This window comes from Vicugna pacos, chromosome 5, assembly GCF_048564905.1.
Source record: "Vicugna pacos chromosome 5, VicPac4, whole genome shotgun sequence".
In the NCBI taxonomy this organism is placed as follows: domain Eukaryota; kingdom Metazoa; phylum Chordata; class Mammalia; order Artiodactyla; family Camelidae; genus Vicugna; species Vicugna pacos.
In genome coordinates this window covers 69,310,659-69,330,807 of record NC_132991.1, presented here as the reverse complement: position 1 = coordinate 69,330,807, position 20,149 = coordinate 69,310,659, and the positions used below count along the sequence as shown (strand labels likewise).

The 20,149-nt window shown below is 36.0% G+C and overlaps 1 protein-coding gene across 3 annotated transcripts in view; it reads right to left on the bottom strand.

Annotated features, from left to right (window-relative positions):
- The window catches only part of ALS2 (alsin Rho guanine nucleotide exchange factor ALS2), a 67,566-nt gene that overhangs the window by 18,922 nt on the left and 28,495 nt on the right, over nucleotides 1-20,149 (bottom strand). For all 3 annotated transcript variants that reach the window (XM_072961460.1, XM_072961461.1, XM_031678125.2), the window contains exons 9-22: nucleotides 17,976-18,158; nucleotides 16,115-16,286; nucleotides 13,996-14,176; nucleotides 11,835-11,900; nucleotides 7,421-7,583; nucleotides 5,335-5,466; nucleotides 4,814-4,942; nucleotides 4,373-4,443; nucleotides 3,932-3,998; nucleotides 3,465-3,667; nucleotides 3,281-3,346; nucleotides 2,163-2,261; nucleotides 1,425-1,589; nucleotides 187-298 (exon numbers count right to left, since the gene is read on the bottom strand). In XM_072961460.1, coding sequence (XP_072817561.1) covers nucleotides 187-298; nucleotides 1,425-1,589; nucleotides 2,163-2,261; nucleotides 3,281-3,346; nucleotides 3,465-3,667; nucleotides 3,932-3,998; nucleotides 4,373-4,443; nucleotides 4,814-4,942; nucleotides 5,335-5,466; nucleotides 7,421-7,583; nucleotides 11,835-11,900; nucleotides 13,996-14,176; nucleotides 16,115-16,286; nucleotides 17,976-18,158 — 1,809 coding nt within the window. The remainder of the gene's footprint in view (nucleotides 1-186; nucleotides 299-1,424; nucleotides 1,590-2,162; nucleotides 2,262-3,280; nucleotides 3,347-3,464; nucleotides 3,668-3,931; nucleotides 3,999-4,372; nucleotides 4,444-4,813; nucleotides 4,943-5,334; nucleotides 5,467-7,420; nucleotides 7,584-11,834; nucleotides 11,901-13,995; nucleotides 14,177-16,114; nucleotides 16,287-17,975; nucleotides 18,159-20,149) is intronic.

Sequence of the window (20,149 nt, the reverse complement as noted above, 5' to 3'; positions counted from 1 at the left end):
CAGAAAATGCACAGTAAGTTGGGGTACCTGCAGCCACATCCTCCAAAGCCTTACATAATCTTAAGAGACAAGAAAATTAGTACTAGGGAAGACAGAATATCAAAAAAAAAGATGACTAAACAGTTAACTGAGGACATAGGAGTTTTAAAAAGTCAACAGAAACTATATGCAAACTATCCCACTCACCATCATTTTATTAAGTTGGAAGTTGCCTTCATAGTATAATCCAAACTGGGTAACTACCACTCCATTCCCTTGACATACATCATCTTGCCACATTCCCATGTACTTCTCCCCCCTACAAAAGTAAATAGAACAGGAAAAAAAAATCAAACTCGATGATGAGGTGGGGAGCAAACAATGATCACGTAGGAGATACCAAGAATCACCCTCAGGTTGGTTTCTGTTCCATTTTTCTAGTTAAAGTGGTTAACTCTGTCTCCTTAAACACAGGACAATGTGATTGCAAAACACTTCCTACTCAGAGCAATGTTCTCTTAAAAATTTAATATAGTCTTCCAGACACAGATCTGTGTATCCTCCAAGTATTCCTTGGTAACTTTAAAATATATGATTGGAAAATTTAATGCCAAGAATTCAACTCTAAATAACTTTGTCTAAAATGTAATAGATAAACTCAAATCTATGTACAATTTTTTCTTACCCAAAAGTTCACTGATTAAAAAAAAAAAAAGAAATGGGGTTTATCATAAATGAGGGCTTGTTCTTCACTTACTCAAACTCAGAGAAATCTTACTAATTTCCACTAAAAAGATAAAATTAGTACAAACTTGTTAAATTAATCAGATTTTAGTGATAATAGCAAAAAATTTAAAATTCCACATTATGACAATAACATGAGGGAGAAAAGAGTATATATTAAGTCCAAAAACAAATCAGGCCAAACCAAATACAGAGGCAAAAGAACTACATTTCTCCCCAATGTTTAGTTAATTGAATTTAACTAAGCTTGATTCCTGGGCTGCTGGCATGGTAACAAGTCTCCGACCTAACAGGAAGATCTGTTTAGATATCATTCACTAACTTCAAAAGGGAATTTCAATCGATCCTTCCTCCTCCCCTACTTTTCCTCTTATTATCTATTGATGGCATTAAAGAGTTTTTTTATGTAATAGTCAAAGATTCGGTAGCCTCTCTGAGACACTAAAAGCTTTGTATGTATGAAGTTTTAAGGAAAATGGCACCAATGTTAATTCTGAATGATCCTGATCTTGTAACGAAGTAAACTTGTTTGGTTCACAAGCAAATGCATAAAATAATGCCTGATAACTATATTCTTATTAAAAATGTCCTCAGTACTATCTAATCAAGACACTTAGCCTTCATAAAATTATCACTTCTTGGAGAAGTATAGGAACCTTATTCTCTCACTCTAAACTGCGATTAGAAGCAGAATACTGTACCTAGTGATATCATCAAAGACACCATATCCTGCTTTCTTATCCATCACCCACTGGCCAATGAACATACTGGGAGAAGAGGAAGTCAATTTTCCGCTTCGTAGGAGACCATGACCATGACGCATGTTATCTTGGAAACAGCCTTCAAACACTTCACCAGAGGCATAACTGGTTAGAAAGAATAGATACAGATCACAAGCACATTGAATTCTGATGCTTATTTTTACAAAGTTCGGGAAATTCAAAATTATGCTTATGTCTCACTGATAGCTATGATTATTTATTTGTTTATATGACTATTTTTCACCAATCAAAAATCTTAATGATTGAGTCTAAGAAGTTGAAGATATTACAGGCGATACTCTGTTAAAATCGGGAAAAAAGTGTATATATATAGTCCTTTATGGGAAAATAAAATGAGTAATCTCTGAAATAATGACAGGTGTTGTCCATATTACTCATGTAATCAACATAAGATAAATTTACAGATGTCCAGGAGATTCTGTGAGAAAGTTATGGTTTACAAAGTTTGCACAGTTTTGTTAAGAACTAAATAAGAATCTAATGTTTTCATTTTGTCATAGATAAAAAGGTTGATCTTTAAAAGAAGACTCTATACAGTTTCAGTTAAAAGAATAAATAAAATTTATTCCTTGGAAATTTTGGCTACATAAACATTTAGGTTTACATGATTCTTTGAAAAAGCAACAACCAGTCCAACAACCTTTCCAATGTTATTACCTAAAGACTCCTTGACCACACATTTTTCCTTCTTTCCAATGGCCCACATAATGGTCTTCTTTGTTCAATGCTTTATTTGGGATTCTGTATTCTCCATACCTGCCAAGGAGAATAAAAACATCAGAAGATGCATTTATGACATATCCACCTTTTGTATGCATACATTGGTATAATGAGACTAGAGAAAAGATTTGGCTAGAGGAGGAAAGCGGTAAATGGGGTCTTGATTTAAGCTGTTATCGACCACCTAAGCTATTTGGCAAGTCTTAGAGGGCATTAACCCCACTACACAAAGGGAATAGGTGTTTTATGCCAAGTATTAAGGAGAAACAGAAAACCCGTGCCCAAGGCCTATTTCTGCCACTAATTAGCTGTATCACCTTGGTTAAGTCCAGGTACCCGGCTCCCCCATCTGTGTAATAAGAGGGGTAAATTATCTACATTTCTTCTCATTCTAGAATTTTATTAAAAGATTAAAAGACATCATAAAAATTTACACTATCACACACACACAAAATCACCTACCTAATTCATATAATAATCTTTCTTATACAATAAGATAAATTATTTCTCTAACATGATACAAAATACTTCACTGTCATAAATTTTCTTGTAAATTTATGTTAGAAAACATGACAAGCTAATATAAAAATAATGTCATTTGAGCACTATTAGGATAATACATCATTTAGAAGACTTTCCCTTCAATAGATCACAGAAATTAAAGATAATTTAAAACTAACTGAAAGGAAAACTTCTCTACGTCCTTTGTATAAAGGAGGAACTTCTACCTTGATAGTCTCAACATCAACATTACCCAAGGTTCTCAGTCTTCACAACTGAGAAATGGATCAAAAACAGGCCCATTTCAGCAGGTGGAAGGCTGCGAGGTCACACAGCTATCAAGGTAAATAATTCATTCTAGGTAAATCAAGGCTGCCCCCTAGATTCCTAGCTCCCTTCATGTTCACACATGTGCACTGTAAATCCTAATACACTGTATGCATCTCTAAAAAACCAAAAATCTACTAATCATCTTGAAAATAACTCTGAACACAAAATTACATAGTTTAAGACTGTAGTTGCATTTACCCTCATGTTTTACACAATTTTCTTACCCATCTTCCAAGCCATTCCTGAACATACCAGAATACATCTTTCCATCTGGCCACTTCAAAACCCCTCTGGAATGCATAAGCAAAGAATAATACATGTCAATTAATGTTTCAGATAATCAATACTTCTTGGTAATTAGACTATCATCCTCACTCCAGGCATAAACCAAATCTTATACATTTTCACCTGCCATGAGGTTTCCCGGAAAGCCAGCGGCCATCATAGGTTGCATCTTTTAGACGAGGATCCTTGTAGAAAGTATATTTGGCACTGCGTGAAATGGGTGGTTCCTGTCTCTGAATATTGCTGCCACTTCCATAAGGTGGCAGATCAGACATCCCCCTTAAAGCCTGATCCACAGCTTGGCTTATGGCCCGGAGCCACTTTGTCTAGGAGCAAAAAGTAAATGTCAGTAAGTTTAAGGCAACAACTTATCAAGCATTGCTGATTGGCTTTTGAAATTCACTGCTTTATGTTTTAAACTGTCACATGAAAACAACAACAAAAATCTACAGCCTTGTTTTACTGAAGATTCATCACGCATAATTATGGATCGCTGGGCAAGCAAGAACAATTTTTATTTCTTCCTCATTACCATAAGAGACAGAGATAGCCAGGCCAAAGATGGAAAGAAAATACCATGAGGGACTAACCTTCTCCTGGGGTGTTGAGGAAATGAGAGTGAACTGCTCCTCAGGTGTAGTTATCTTTAAGCCATTCCTAAAATGTTCACAAGCATAAATGCCAATAGGTATGACAACCTGTCATTACGTCAACCCTCAAATACAAAAAGCAACTTGTTTATCTCAAGGGGAACAGAAGTCAATTAAATGTAAATACAGTCATGCCCCCGGTTTGGTTCCCGCAGTTACTCTGCTGCATGTCGAACAATGGGGAGGTGAGTAGTGGAGAAGCCCTTTTAGCGCATGGCATGATCTGTCCTGACCTCCACAACAGGCCACTTACTATCAGTGTGCTGGGAGGGTGAGCCTTCTTATGCAGACCAGGGAAGCCTCCTGAGCTTTTATTCATGTCTAAGAAAACAACCCGGGTAACAGAGAAGGGGCATGGGGGTGGGGGTGGGGGACACTCACACACCACCAGCTTCTTCAGAAAGCGGCTCTGCCCACAGTGTGGCCAAAGGGAAAACGTGGTGTGTGGAGAACTGAAACAAAGAACATGGAGACACTTCTGAGCAAGCTGTGTGGGCCTTGGGGTTGCTGCTGCATAACGCCTTTCACATGGTTAAACTATGCGGGTGCCACCACCTCAGCTACACGTAGTCAGTCCCAATGCGTCTCACCTTCTCTGCTGCAAGGACTCCTTCATGTGGCTGATAGTCATTTTCAGGCTAGAAACTGAAAAAGCTCCCTGAAATCTGGCCTGTACCACAAATTCAAGCTAAACATTCTCTTTTACTCAATAGTTTGAGTAAAACCACAATAGCCTGGAACACAAACTGATGGCACAATAAATCAAATGAGCATAGCACTCCACTTTCCAGTGTCTCTTTTACGGCGAGGAATCCAGCCTACCTGGGCATGGACTAGGGCATCATTAAAGAGAATAAACCAATTCACAGAAAACCTCCCCGCGTGCTGCAGAGACAGGGCTCGGTTACTGCTCTCACACAGCAGTCGACGCTCTGGCTTCCTCAACGAATCCTGGGATTAAAAACATACGAAATCAAAGTTATCAAGATTATTTCATGTCAGGAGAAAATAAAAAAGATACAAATCACATTTAGGGGAATTTGTTGGTCCTAGCGTAGCTTGGTGTTAATGCTAAATTCAGATGGGATCCAAACATTTCAAAAAATCAGTGCTCAAAGGGAAATAAAAAGACAGGAACAAACAAAAAAAGATGAGACGTTTATTTAGAAAGGATTCCTAGAAATAATGTTTCGAGCACCCATTGCTGTGGTCCTCCGATCACCCTTGGAAAAGGTGTCGTGAAAGCATTATTATCGTAAAGAAGTGAGGCACGGAGAGGACTGTGGCAGTTGTTACGGATATGCCTGCTGTTTGCTGGGATAATGACAACTGGCATGGCTTACCGTCATTTTTCCAGGAAAGGTTTTCCAGAAGCCCAGTGTGTATTCTGCTTCCTTCCTTTTCCTGCCGAGATGGAGAGCAAGAGACTCATAACAAGAACTGGAATCCTGCAGTTTCTGGTATTCTGGAGATGTCTAGAGGCCAATAATTAAGGGGGGAAAAAAAGAATATAAAACAATTGTCCAGAATCTGTAGCCTCAGTGTGGTTTAGATATGTAGTAGTAAAGTGAAGGAAGAAATCCGGCCTAAGAACAGACCTGGTACACTAAAGGGAGCTGAGTAAAAACAAGGTCGGTTCCAGAAAATTCTACCATATACAGGTACATATGAAATAGGGGAAGAAATCAAGGGAAAAAGAAACAAACACTGGCAGTTATCACTGAGGAGAGCAGCAGAGAACTCATGATAGGGCCCGAATTCTACAGGATTTTAGTCTCGGGATCCCCCTATTTTGCTCATGTGGGTTATATTACTGATACCATATTAGAAAATAAAGCTTTAAAAATGTTATCTTTACCAATTCACTTCAAATACAGTAACATTTTAAGTGAAAAAAAAAAAACCCTAAATTTTCCAAAACAAAAAAATGTTTAGTGGGAAAAGTAGCATTGTTCTTCATTTTTTTCCAAATCTCTTCCTTATCTGGCTTAAAAGACAAGAACTGGATTCTCCTATCTGCTCCTGCATTTAATCTGTTGCATGTTGTTTGGCTGAAATGAAGAAAATGCTGCTTTATAAAGATATATAGTTGGAAAAGGGAGGAGTATTTTAGTAGCCATTTCATATAATTGTGGATATTCTCTTTCAAAACTATACTAAAACTTCAATGGTAGTTTCTTACAGTGTAGCTGAAATGTAGAATCTGAAACTACATCAAACTTTTTGTACTGTTACATTAAAATTCACTGGTCTATTTTACACTTTAAATAGATTTTTTTTAACCTACACATGATTTTATAACATGTGATTGGACATTTGGAAAATACTGGTTCAGTGAATTACACAGATCTTCCAAATGCTGATACATTTTATTACACAACATCAAAAATCACATGTTAAATTATCACCAATCTCATCAGAAAAAGTCTTTAAATACTGGGAAAAGCTTGCAATGATAGATACATGTTTCTAACATTTTAATTTTTGCTTAAAAATTCAGGTTTTATCATTGGCAACAAATACTGCTAGTTGTTCTCTTTGAAGTGATAGGCTCATTTACTCATTTGGGGGGAAAATATCTCAAATATCCAAGTGTGAACAACCAGACAAAAGAAAAGATCTACAAGACCACAAAAGGATGAAACGTAGAACGCCATACCAGTTCCTAGATCACTACGGAGACAAGTCTGTCTAGATGAGGAGATAGAGCCCAAGATTTTTAAAAATCCAGAACTATAATAAACCCTAGAATCATTACGGATTCTCTAGAGCCCTTCAGAATGGAAACAAGATGAAACTACATATTTCAGCAGAATTTCAAAGGTGAATGTCTTAGGACCAGTTTTAGCATATACTTATATACTAGAGCAGTGCTAATTTTCCAGGACTCTATCTACCTAATTTTATACAAAAGTGAACTAGTTAACAATTGAGAAAATCCTGTAGCACTGTGATTTCTCATAGCATATGCCAAGGTGACCCAAATACCTGGCGTAAGTCTATCATGAGTCCAGGCCAGGTGCTAACTCCACTGCCTTACAGGTGTGTGTCATTACACAAAAAGTCAGGGTTTTAAAGAGCTCTGTGTAACTGGTACTCAGTATGCACTCAGTAAACTCGGACACTATTGAATAAATAGCATGACTAGGTCTCAACTTTATACACAGTTTCATAAAATGAATACAATTAATCTTGTTAAGGTCCTGAGAGGAAACTGAATCAATCCACAGCAAAGAAAACCAGATTTATCTACAGATATACTTTCTTTTTTAATTTCCCTGAAGAAAAATAAATTTAATTAAACATATACAAACATTAAATTAGTGGAGTTCTAGATCTTGGGGTGGTATAATGCAAACAAACAAATAAACAAACAACTATGATCCTTGGCTTCCCAAGTGTCCAAAGAGGGTATATATGTAAGCTTACCACTTCAAAACAAGTAGCAAGCTTTAGCAATACTTTTGCATAATTATGAAGTCGTCTGATTGGCAAGAAAAATAAAGTATTCAATATTTCCATCAACTGGGTGTTTTCATCATTCACGTCTGCTAAATCTTGCAACAGTTCCTGGTTTTTATTTAGGAAATCACTGAAGGTAGAGAAAAAAAGAAATTCAGTTAATCATTTTGGTATTGACAATATGCATGATACTGAATATAGAAATAATTCAGTAGATACTACTTTTCTCAAAATGTACATTTTTAGGTGCTATGAAAGTAACAGAAGATTAATACAATGAATTAAGCCAGGTGTAAGTAAAAGAATTTCCCTGCCTAGAAAATAGGTTTTTTGAGTATAAAAAGTAGCAAGTGGTAGCATTAGTAACTCTGTAATAGAGATGGTTAATCGCAGACTTGTGCCTAAAGTTCTAGGAAATGTATCACACATTCCAGCTTCAGGGAATAACTGGAGACCAGCTGACACAGTTACCTGTTGATTTCCAAGCCAGAAGTCACAGTAATACACAGCAAGACTAACTGCTCTAATAGGTTGTACTAAACAGAAATACTGGGGGAGAAACAAAGCGCTTTGCACCAACAGAATTGGCATGGAGTATTAAAATACTTCTAATTTCTTCTTTTTTTCTTCAACTGTTGATAATCTAGTAAGAGTTTATTACAGGAAGGTAATAAAAAGCTGTGGTATCAGTACAACAATTAACAGAAAATAGTAAAGCAAATTATACATGCAAAATTTAATGCTGAGATCCTCAAAAGCATTTAAAACTGAAGCCAACATTTAGTTTTTATATTCAATTTTATGTAAGTTCATTATTAAAATTTTACTGCAAATCTTAAAGCTGATCAGAAGCCCACAAAGACCATGCTCACCAGACCCAAATACTTTATAAAGAAGTAAAGATTTAGTGGAACAGAATAATAATTAATATCTGCTACTTAATGAGCAATAATTATGTGCTAGGTACTACCCTGAGTGCTTTACAAGCACTATACTACAAGTCTTAGCTACAAGGCTTCAAATAAAACAGTTATCATACAAGATCACAAGGCAAAAATGAATCATTTTATAATCTCTTAGAGAACTATGGAACAGAGATGTTTAACTCAGAAATGCAATAATTTCCAGGAACCCAAAAGTTCAATGGCACAAATAGGACGGTTCTACAAATGCAATTAAGAGATTTGAAAGAGTGTGCCCTGGGGAACATGGCCTAGTTTTTGTTTATATTTGGCTTGTATATATGTTCCTACTTCCTCCTCCATGCTTTGCTGCTGAGATCAGCTGGGGAAACTTATTTAGCCCCATAGAAGTATTCTGCTTTGACTTCCTCTGAGAGATGGAGGTAGTACATGGTGAATACATACTCCCTCTGACCATATTTCTCCTGGATGCCCAATAACAGGCCAAGAATGTTCCAACTCTTGTGAATCCTATTACTTTTCCGGACTCACTCATATCCTTGCCTATAGACTTCCCCAAAAGGGGCCCTAGTATGTGCTCAGAAAACCTGAACTACTCTGCTTAGCTTATCTTCCCTTGGGAATTTTTAATCTAATAGTGGCAATATTGCTCTTTCCTTATATGGCTAGGTTTACACTTGTTAATCAAAAAATTAAAGGTAGAAACAATTCAAGTGTCCATCAATAGATGAATGGACAAACAAAATGTGGTATATACATACAATGGAATATTATTCAGACATACAATGAAATGAAATTTCAATATATGCTACCACATGGATAGGCCTTGAAAACATTGTGCTTAGGGAAATAAGCTAGACACAGAAGGACAACTACTGCATGACTCCATTTATATGAAATTACCCAGAGTAGGTAAATTCATTGATACGGGAAGTAGAACAGAGGTTGCCAAGGGCTGTGAGGAGGGAGAAAGGGGGAGCTATTGTTTAATGGTACAGGATTTTTGTTGGGGATGATAAAAAGTTTTGTATACAGACAGTGGTGATGGTCTACATAACATGTGAATGTACTTGATGTCACTGAATTATACACTTAGGAATGGTTAAAATGATAAATGTTATGTACATTTTACCACAATACTAAAAAAAAAAAAAAAATCTATATGACGATCAAACCACCAGGCTAGCCTGAGGTTAAATGGTTAAGTGATACACCAGCTGAGTGATGAAAGCTTGGGCAGACTCACTAACTGCCAGGGAGCTCACTACCTATGCTCTAGAAAGTCTCAAACTATTCTCTTTTTAAATGAATACCTTAAAATAATTTAAAATATTGACTTCATAAATAGAAATTTAAAAAAAGATGTTATTATTGACTTTAATTATGTAAAAGCCTGGGGTTCATGAATCACTGTTTCAGAAATGCTGCCCAAATCCAAACTTAGTATCTGCTTCCACAACTCAGAGTCACCCACAGTTCACTAATTGCTTTCCACCTGTCCAAGCTCTAGTAAGAGGTTTTCACGTATATCATTTGCTTTAGCTGCTCTAACAAGGAGTTTGGCCAACCTTGAGAGCCGTGAACTCAATTCTGAAATACTAGAGGAAGGTTTTATTGCAGAAATCTAAAAGTAAAAGAATAGAAAGTGGTGTTGTATTAATATTTAACAAAATAGCAAGATCAAGGAGATCAAAGATTTAAAAATTACTACATAAGTTTAAAATATAACACTTTTTAACCTGTCATTTAAAAAATGAAGGCCAAACCCCTATATTTCAAAATAAATGAACACATGACATAAGTCAAATCATGATGGAAAGCAGAAAAATATTTAGAACTGAATGACCACAAAAACAAAATGTATCAAAAAAATTTAGATACAGCTAAAGCAACACTTAGAGGGAAATTTAGAGCCTTCAGTGAGTACATTAAAAAATTAAAAGACTGAAAAATTAATAAACTAAATGCTAAACTCATAAAGTTGGAAGACATGAACAGGTGAACACAAAGAAAGTAGCAGGAAACAAAAAGTAGAAATCAGTGAAATAGAAAACAAAGGAAGGAAAGGATTAACTATAGCTTAATCTTTGAAAAGAGTATAAAAAAAGGTAAACTGCTGACAAGACTGACCAAGATAAACAGATAAAAGACTCAAATAAATAATAAGAAGAATGGAAAACAGGGACTATGACTACAGTTATTACAGAGGTGAAAACATCTTAAGACAATGATAGAAATATACCAATAAATTTGAAAACAAGGATGCAGTGAACAATTTTACAGAAAAAATATGAACAATCAGAGCTGAAAGAAGAAATAAAGACCTGAGCAGACCTATTCATGAAAAAAACTAAATCAGTAATTTTAAAATGCCCTATAGGAAATGACCACATGAAGACCACACGTAACAGATGATTTCTACCAAACCTTCAAATTTCTACCAAATCTACAGATAATCCTGATCTCATGCAAACTATTCCAAAAAAGAGAGGAAGTTTCCTCAGCTCATTTTATAATTGCTACTACAATCCTCTTACCAAAATTGGGCAAGTTCAGAAGAGAAGGAAAACCTCATATTCACAGATACAAAAATCTTACATATCAGCGAACTGAATCCAGCGATGCATTAAAAAACTAATCCATAAAGACCACTGAATTTTTCTTGGGAACTCAAGGATATTTAACGTTTTTAAAAAATCAATTGCTCTTCAAGTTTTAGAAGGGAGCTCTTTAACCCTATAAATAATACTTACCAAAAACCTAAGGCAATCATGTTAAATGGTGAAATATTAAAAGTATTCCCTTTAAAAAATCAGACATGAGACAAGGATGTTATTATTCTTTCTATTAGGATATAAGATCAAAACTAAACATGGCAAAACACTGATGTCTGGATTTACTTAAATCTGGGTTGTGAGTATAAATTTGAAATGTCTACTATTAAAATATAACTGATTTTTTAAACCTTCGTTTCTTGCTAGGTCAACAGTTGTTCAGAAATTACATAGTTTAGAATGATTAGCCTCATGTAAGAGGCTTTTATATTTATTACTTATTCAGAAGCTAAATGCAAAAGGTTTGCATTTGTGCAACACTGTGCACTTTTCTCTGTAGCATCACATACAATATTTGCTTCTCACAAGTGGGGAGAGAACATTCCCATTTTTCAGAGAAAAAAATTAGGCTCACTTTGGTGAAGAGAGTTCTCCACAGTCTTAGGGATAATAAACGGTAGCACTAAAAAAAAAAAAAAAAGTCCAGATCTTGTGGCTTTTTCAATACATACTCCTTCCAATCAAGGGCTAATAACACCTGTTTCTTGTAAGAGTTAGTAAGAGTCTACATTTTAATTTTTTTGGTAAAAGCACCAAGTTAAAGCTTTTTCCCACGCACTCAAAACCACAGAACGCTATAAACCATGGTCTTTTGTTGTTAGAATAATAACTGTACTTGCTTACATGGCAGGCTTAGCAAGAAGCTGGAATCCTCCCATAACCAGAAAATTTGTCATAGATGTACAATACCTTGAGTAAAAAAGAAAACATATGTAAGTTAGTGTTAAAAAGTAAACATGCTCTTCAGAGTTTTCCAACAAGTATCTGGAACAGATACTTCTTGGTATCTCAACAACAGTTTCAGAACTTTTGTGAGAAAGGCAGATTATGTGATAATCACAATAGTCAGGGGAAAAAAAAGAAATTTTAGTAAAGATGTTAATAGGAATTTTTTTAAAAACCTGAAGTTATGCAGAAGATTCTAGAATTTACTTGGTAGATTTCACATTGGTAACTTAACAAACTTGGAAACTATGATTCAAATTGTTAGGTTTCTGGTAAAAATTTTCTCTCATTTTCACTTTAAGTTTCCCAATTACGTCTTTGGAAGTACAGAAGCAGGAGGAGGGTATCTCTCAGTGGCAAAGTGCATGCTTAGCAAGCATGAGGTCCTGGGTTCAAGCCCCAGTACCTCCATTAAGATAAATAAATAAATAAACCAAATTATCTCCCCCCAAAAAGAACAACAAAAGAAATAAACAATAGAGAAGGTAAGAAAATAATGTTAAAAGAGCTTAAGTGAAAAAGTGTTAGAAAACGTTGGTTAAGTACTGATGTTCTGTTAAAGAGTTTTTAGTAAGTCTTGATATACTGCTTTGTGCTGTGTACACTTCTTCCACGCTCTCAGGCTGGCCAATGGAATCAACTGACTTTGAGAGAGAAGGTAAATTCCCACTAAAAACAGCCCAAAGCATACTGTATATTTAAAAATGGTTACAATGGTAAGTTTTATGTGTTTTTACCACAATTTAAGGTAATTTTTAAAAATCCATAAACAAATCGAGTTTTTTTTTACTTGCGTGGTCTATATGAATACATTATGTTAGAAAAAAAGCTCAAGGTATCAAAATGAAAGTACTTCCAATCATAAGTCCTGAAGTATCAGAGCAGAAAAAGTGAAATAGACTATGAGTACAAGTCACACACACACACACAAAATTATACTGGTAAAAGATGAAACTTTCACACAAAAAAAATCTAATTTAAAAAAGTAAATTGGTATCAAATTATGCCATTTTTCATGTCTGAAAGATGATGATGAGATGAAAGACTCTAACTAGAGTATTTCCTCTCAGACAAAAGCTTCAAATATAATCAATTCTGTTTAGAACTAAAATCACATACATCTATCTGCACATATATGTCTAAGTCTAAAAGAAAGTAAACTAAAATTATTAACAGTGGTTATTTCTGGTGGTAGGCTTATGCACAACTTTAAATATCTTTTTGATTATCTTTATTTGTATAGTTTTCTATAATAAGTACACATTACTTATATTACTAATAATCTAAACAGAATACAGTGAGGCAGATGCTTTCTATTGGAGCTCCACACAGTACCTGGCACTCAGTGGGTATTCAGTCAGTTTCTGTTGGATAGATAAGGTATGAACAAATAAAGAATAAAATCTACACTTCAGCTATACAACAGCATAACCTAATAACACTAAAATAACACAAGTTATGCCTCACATCATAACATCAAAATACAAATTAAGAAAAATTGAGAAATATTTAGATTTTCAAACATAGTTGGGATATTTTACTTGAAAAACATGAAAAGAACCTTGGACCACTATCCTAGGTTTTATTAAGAAAATATCTTTATTTTAAAAATAGCTTGGTCTTTAAACCCTCCATTTACATTAACAGTGAAAAGTAGACCCTGGAACAGCTCTATTTGCAACCAACGGCAGGTATCAAAATAATTTGTTTAGTTATTTATTTCCTCCAATTTCAGTATATTTTACTTAAGTAAACAAGATTATTCTCTAAAGAACCATATTTATTATTTTTTTGTAAATTAAGTACACTGTCAATCATTCTGCTAGAATACAGGAGGAAATTTGAGAATTCATTATTTTTAAATCTTTTTTTCCCCCTCTTAGAGCAAACTGAAATTTTAGCAATGCAGAACTATAGTGCCTTAAAATTAAAACACTGCTTTGCAATTTCTATTACCTTATATCACTCTCCCTAATCTAGTCTCTTCTGATTAAGGAGCTGTTCTCCTTGGCAGAATAACCCTGCAGAGACTGAATATGACACGGGACTGGATACTTGCTCTGTATAACTATCCAAGAAGAGACTTGCATGCTTCAGGATGACCAAACTCCTGGCTTCCTTTATCCCATGAAGGAAGATGCCCAGTGAGGTTCCATGCTGACCAATTAGGTAACACAGCTTGCTGAACCGGCTTGCCACCTCCTGCAACAGCTGGACTGTACTTGCAGTGCCCAAATTTTCTGTAACAAAATAATGATGATGATAACATAACCTAAAGATTCAGTATCTGAATACTTTCTTATGATCAAGATTATGAATTTCCCTTTTCTAAAAAATATTTAATATGTTGAGATGTAATCTCAACTATGGAAACTAAATAATTAAGTGTTCAAAAAAAACACATCAAATTCTGAAATCACAGAATCCAGTAATTTGAGGGACTTGTTAAAAACATTCACAGGACCCTATACATTCTGAATCAACAGGCCAGTTAAGATCCAAGATGGATACAGTAAAAACAAAAGCTTTCCACGTAGTTCTGAAGACCAGTCAAATTTGAGAACCACTGAGCTAATCCAGCTCTCCTCTAATTTTAAGCTAAGTAATCTAAAACCAAGAGAAGGGAAGTGAATTATCTAATTTCACACAACTGGTTAGGAATTAAACTCACTTTTGTAGTTACATCTTGGTTAACATTTCCCACTTTTGTACTGACTTCTGCTCTACTTGCCCCTTGGACAAGTGCAACCCTTCAGTGCAGAGAGGGCAATCCAAAAATCAGACTGCCTAGGTCACTCTTAACTTTAGAGGGCAGCAGGAGAGTATTGCTTTTTCCCAGTCCACAGCTCCCAATCTGCAGGACTTCTCTCCAAGCAGCGAGGCTGATGACCAGACCAGATAAGACCAACATAGAAATCGGGAAGTCAGAACAGGAAAAGGGCAGGTTTCACTTTCCTTTCAGAGCAATCCAGGAAGCTTCCAGCTTAGATTGCTTCCCATTCCTTGCCAAAGTCCAAGGAGCCCACCCACTGGAGGGGAATTTATAGAACAGGAACACTTAAAAAAGCAAAACATATTAAAAAACAAATATATATGTTGATATATAACTGAAAGATTGTGCTCTACACTGGAAATTGACACAACATTGTAAACTGACTATAACTCAATTTAAAAAAAAAAAGAAAGAAATTTAGACAGGCCCATCTTAAAAAAGGGATTGAATTCAGAAAGACTGTTTAAGTTAGTTGTTTGAAAAGTAGACAGTTTCCCACCAAAAACAATGAGCTGACCTACACAAGCCAGTGTCACCTTAATGTGGAAAAACTGATGTAGTAACAAGGCAGGATTTAAGTACTAGAGTATTGGTCTGAATTCTGCATCCTCACAGAGGGTAAAGGAGTTCAGGAGAAAGAAAGAGGAAAAAAAACCATCCTCTCCATTTTCTGAGTGCAGGGCCAAACGTGGTAAAATATTTGAACTAGAAGTTAATCTTTAATAGCTCACCCTTCCATCTCCATTTTGCATTCCCTTCTGACCTCCTAGAGACCCCAGGTACCTAGTATATCTGGACAATAGTACCTCATCTAGGACTATCATAATCCATTTCCTCTGTATTATCCACTTATCTTCATCCCTCTTATAACTGATTACAGCTACTAAGAAAGCAGATCAGACCTAATCAATTCCTGTTAATGTGGGTTAAGATCTGTAACACTCTTACAGCTATCCACATTTTGAGAGACTGCTTATGAATCTCTCCTTAATAAAATTCTAAGAACCAGAACAAAGAAAATGAAAAATTCAAGTAGTGTAACGTAAGATATTTTAGGACTAATGGGGCTAGAAGTGTTGTTCAGAAGTCTGGCTCCTAGAATCAACTTTCCCAAAGTTGTTCTGCTTCTCTACCATCAATCTTCTGAAAGCTCCATTTTTCTACTTCCACAAGTAAAAGGAGCTCGGGGTGGTAGGATGGGGCAGGAACAGCTTGGCTGCTATCGACAAAGTGGAAGTCGTTTGTAAGTTGTTGACAACCTATACACAAAAAGAAGAGACTGGAAAGAAAGGAGTAAACTACAACTCAAACAAAAAGTTTCATTTGTGATACAGGAAGAACAGATAAAACAAGAGTCCCAATAATTGAGTGGGTGGGGAGCTGGGAAGGGGGAGGTTCTACTTACCTAAACTGAGAAGAGGCCTGAGAATCTGAGATTTGATATCACTTAGTTTTGAATAGAACCGTCTTTCGGTAGTAGCCAACTCATGGAGACTGGCAATATATCCCATAATATTTTTGTCCACCAAGGCTAGATAGCTGTCTTTTCCTGCTGCCACTCTGCTTATATATCCAAGCTAAAACAGAGGAGAAGAAAAAGATTAAATATAAAATATAATTTACGGGGAGAAATTTGGGTGCTCAAATTGGCTCATATGAGCTGGTGACAGCCAACTGGTAAATACTAAGGAATTTTGCAAGTTGGTTATCAAACCATTAGCAGCTTGAAACTGGCAATAGTATAATTAACAACAACAATAAAAAAAAAAAGGCAAACACTACAGATCAGGGATTTTGGTTTTGTTTTATTTTGATTTTTAGAACTGGTTTACTAGTATACCATTGTTATATACATATATATCACAATCTATATAGAACTATACACATCTGTACTTTTATTTATTGCCACAATACCTGTTATTTCATTATACATGGTTAGAACCACGGACACCCTAAATATACAAAGACCCAAATGACCCAGATATGTCTCAGGACCCCTTTCTGCATGAAACAGATGAGAGCAGAGAGGATGCCTATGCTATACAGCAAAATCTCAAGGATCTAGGAGCTATCTTTTAAAAGTACAACCCAAAGGGACTTTCTTTAAAAGGGGACTTTATCATTTATTCATGACATTACTGAACAAAAACATTCAACATCTTTTGTCACATATTCCTATTAAACTAGGAAACCAAGCTGAAGGCCCAATTGACCATTAACAGCCCACGGTAACTAAAGACACATATTGAGCCTCATCCCTTTCATCAGCTTATTTCATCCTTTATCTGGACTGTGGAATCATTAATGAGGAATGTGGAGCCGGGGCCAACAACTACAAAGAGTCAATTAGTATGTCTGGAGTAACAGGCTATATATAGGTCAAGAGCCAAATCTTGGCCAGTGTCACCTTTATTTAACAAGAAAGACCTCACCCTATATACATCCATAGCTTATATATTTAGCCAGAAAAACAAACACAAAGGATAAAAAAACAGCCCATAGGCTACATTATTCAATAAGACTGAGAAATCCAGAATGTATTAGCTTTGAGGGTTAATTTCCTTGCAGAACATCACTTTGAGGATGTGGGTTACTGCTGTGGGGAAAAGAAAACCAGAAACTGGCTAATGATCTTAAGTTTATGAAAAGGAGATAAGAAGTAGAAAAGCACAGAAATTCAGATCAACAAATGAAACAAGGAGTAAACAGTAGTAAATAAAATGAAAAGCTAGGAGAAGAGGGGAAGCGATGGGAAACAGCACTGTCGGTGGCCTGTCAGGTCTGCCACGAGCCCATCTCAGGCCCCTGCAACTTTTAATTTATAGTTAAAAATTCGTCTATACTATTTCTATTCAGATTCACCTCTGAGGGTTCCAGGAACATAGTCAGAAAACTCCACTGGGAAATATACTTTTTCATATTCCTACATGAGGGCGTTAATTCAACAAATATTCAAAAAGTATTTACCATGAGGATACAGACATAAATGAGAAAGTCTAAAACCCCTACTTTTATGACTCTTATAGTTGAGGAGGACAGACAATAGACAAAAAAAAAAAAAGTATACAGGTGAGATGGTGATACGCACTGTGGAGAGAAATAATGTAGGAAAAAGAGATAAGGAGTAAAGACAGATGGGAAATGGCTTGCAATTTTAAATACATTAGTCAGAAAAACTTAATGACAGACATACATACAAATAGAAACAAAAACAAGAGTTCTCGTGTGTTATAGGATGTGGGCCTTAGGATCCAATTCCTGTTCACCTTACTACAGGAGAGAAGTACTGGAGCCTTAGTACCACTGTGATTCTCTGCAAGGCTGTCACCTTCTGTCGGGTCCTGTCGGCCACTGTAATATAACCCAGGCTGGAAGTCTTCTGTATCCACTAAAAACAGGGAATAATCCAGGCCTGCAGCTATACTCCAGACTCCATGTTCACTGTTTATCTGCAACGACAAGAAGATATTGTCTGCTCAAGATGAAGGAATCAGATGGAACTTCAAATCCACAGGAACTGAAATGTTAGGTTACTTAAACAGGCGGAGGACAAAGTCAGTCATATCTCAGATGGCAAAACTTATCCAACAACACACCTGATCAACTGCAGACAGATGTAGGAGTGAGAAGGAACCCTTGTTCAGCATATGTAAATTTAGAACTGGTTTGTTTTATAAAAACTGAAAAATTGGAATGTAAAAAGGAAAAATCATAGATCTGATTTTTTAATTGTTATTTTTGGAAGTTGCCACAGGACGTAGACTACTATAATCAAAAGGCCCAGAAACTTCTAGAGCCCTATTCTGACAGCTAGGACATACCTCTGTCTATTTATATTTTGCTATGCACACAAAATTCAAGGTAAAAAGGAAATCTAACAAGGCGAAATTCCATTCTGGCCAACTAAACCCTTGGGTGCCAAAAATCAGTTTTCCCACTTGGAACTCACAATCTCTCTGATGTGACTTCACTGTGCCAACTCCCAGGATGTTGAAACGGGCAGGACCCCTTAGAAGCCCATCTACATGGATCCCTAGACCAGTGGTTCTCAATGAGTAGCCTCTGCAATAGGAGCAGCAGCAATCACCTAGGAGCATGTTAGAAATGCAAACTCAGGCCACAGAGCTACTAGGGGGTGGGCCTGGCAATCTGCTTGCACAAGCTCACCACGTGATTCTGATGTATGCGAAAGTTTGAGAACCACTGCCTTAAACCAATGGTTTTCAAAACCTAGGATTCCGCACCGTGATTCAGGAACCACCATGAAAAGGTAGGTGCCAGGGTTCTGCCCCCATCCACTTCCATCTTTCAACTAAAATATTTTCCACAGTCACAGTTCATGTGGGGGCTCTGCACAAGGTTTCATCTGAAAAGTGCTCTGCTTTGGAAACTACTGCCCCAACCTCCAGACCCAGCTTCAGTCGTGATTCCTACACCGAAAGAAAAACACTTCTAATCTGTTAGAGTCTCTGTGTCAAGAAGGGTCCAAATTCTAGGTGATTAGGTGACTGTGTGTGTGTGTGTGTGAGTATGTATGTATGTGTGTGTGTTGTGTATTTGTGCGTATACACATGTCTCTAGAACTTTATAGCTATCCTCTTCCACCATGACACCATCTTCTCAAATTCAGGCTATCCAAGTAATTGACTTGTCGGTTTTGCAAAAAATGAATTAAAATTCTTGCAGGATGAAAGTCGTGTCTCTTAGTCTCTAATCAAATAATTCAGATGTCCCTCTGCTTTGACTTTATTATCTTTTTCTGCCTTGACTTTGATTCACAGATTTAAACGACTTCAAAATGTTTTTCTCACCTTTTCCTCAAATAAAAACCAAAATTCTGATGCTGTATTTTCATCTGTACAGTTAAAGAGTAATGAAACTAAAACCTTATAACAAATTCTATTCTCTCTTGTCTGACTCAAAAATGTTAAATAAAAATTTTATTCCCAGAATTTCCATGCTGTATTACAAAACTTTCCCTGGTATATAAATGCATGTTCTACATTAGTCAAATAAATAGAAAATAAGTAACAATGATTTACCATCTCTATTTGTGATAAAATACCAGAAACTGAAGTTTATCAGTAAAATGTTTTGTGCTGAAACTATTTAAGATTGGAGCTAGTTCACTGGATGGAAAGGCAGTATGTAAAGGTCTTATATAGTGATGGCCGTACCGTGTACACTGAATACCTGAATCACTGGAATATGTATTCAAGTTAGCTTACATTTGAATCATGTTCCTGAAATTGAAATAATCATCCTTTTTCAGTCTCTCTTATTCTCAGTGGAGAGAGCATGTATTGGAATAGGAGGGATATCAGAATCAAATCACAAATACATGAGCTCCATATTCCATTCTGTTCGGCTATCAGGCTATCACCATGCATACTTCCCACCCACAAAATCCTGAAACAAACGAATCTTACATAAGAAGTCA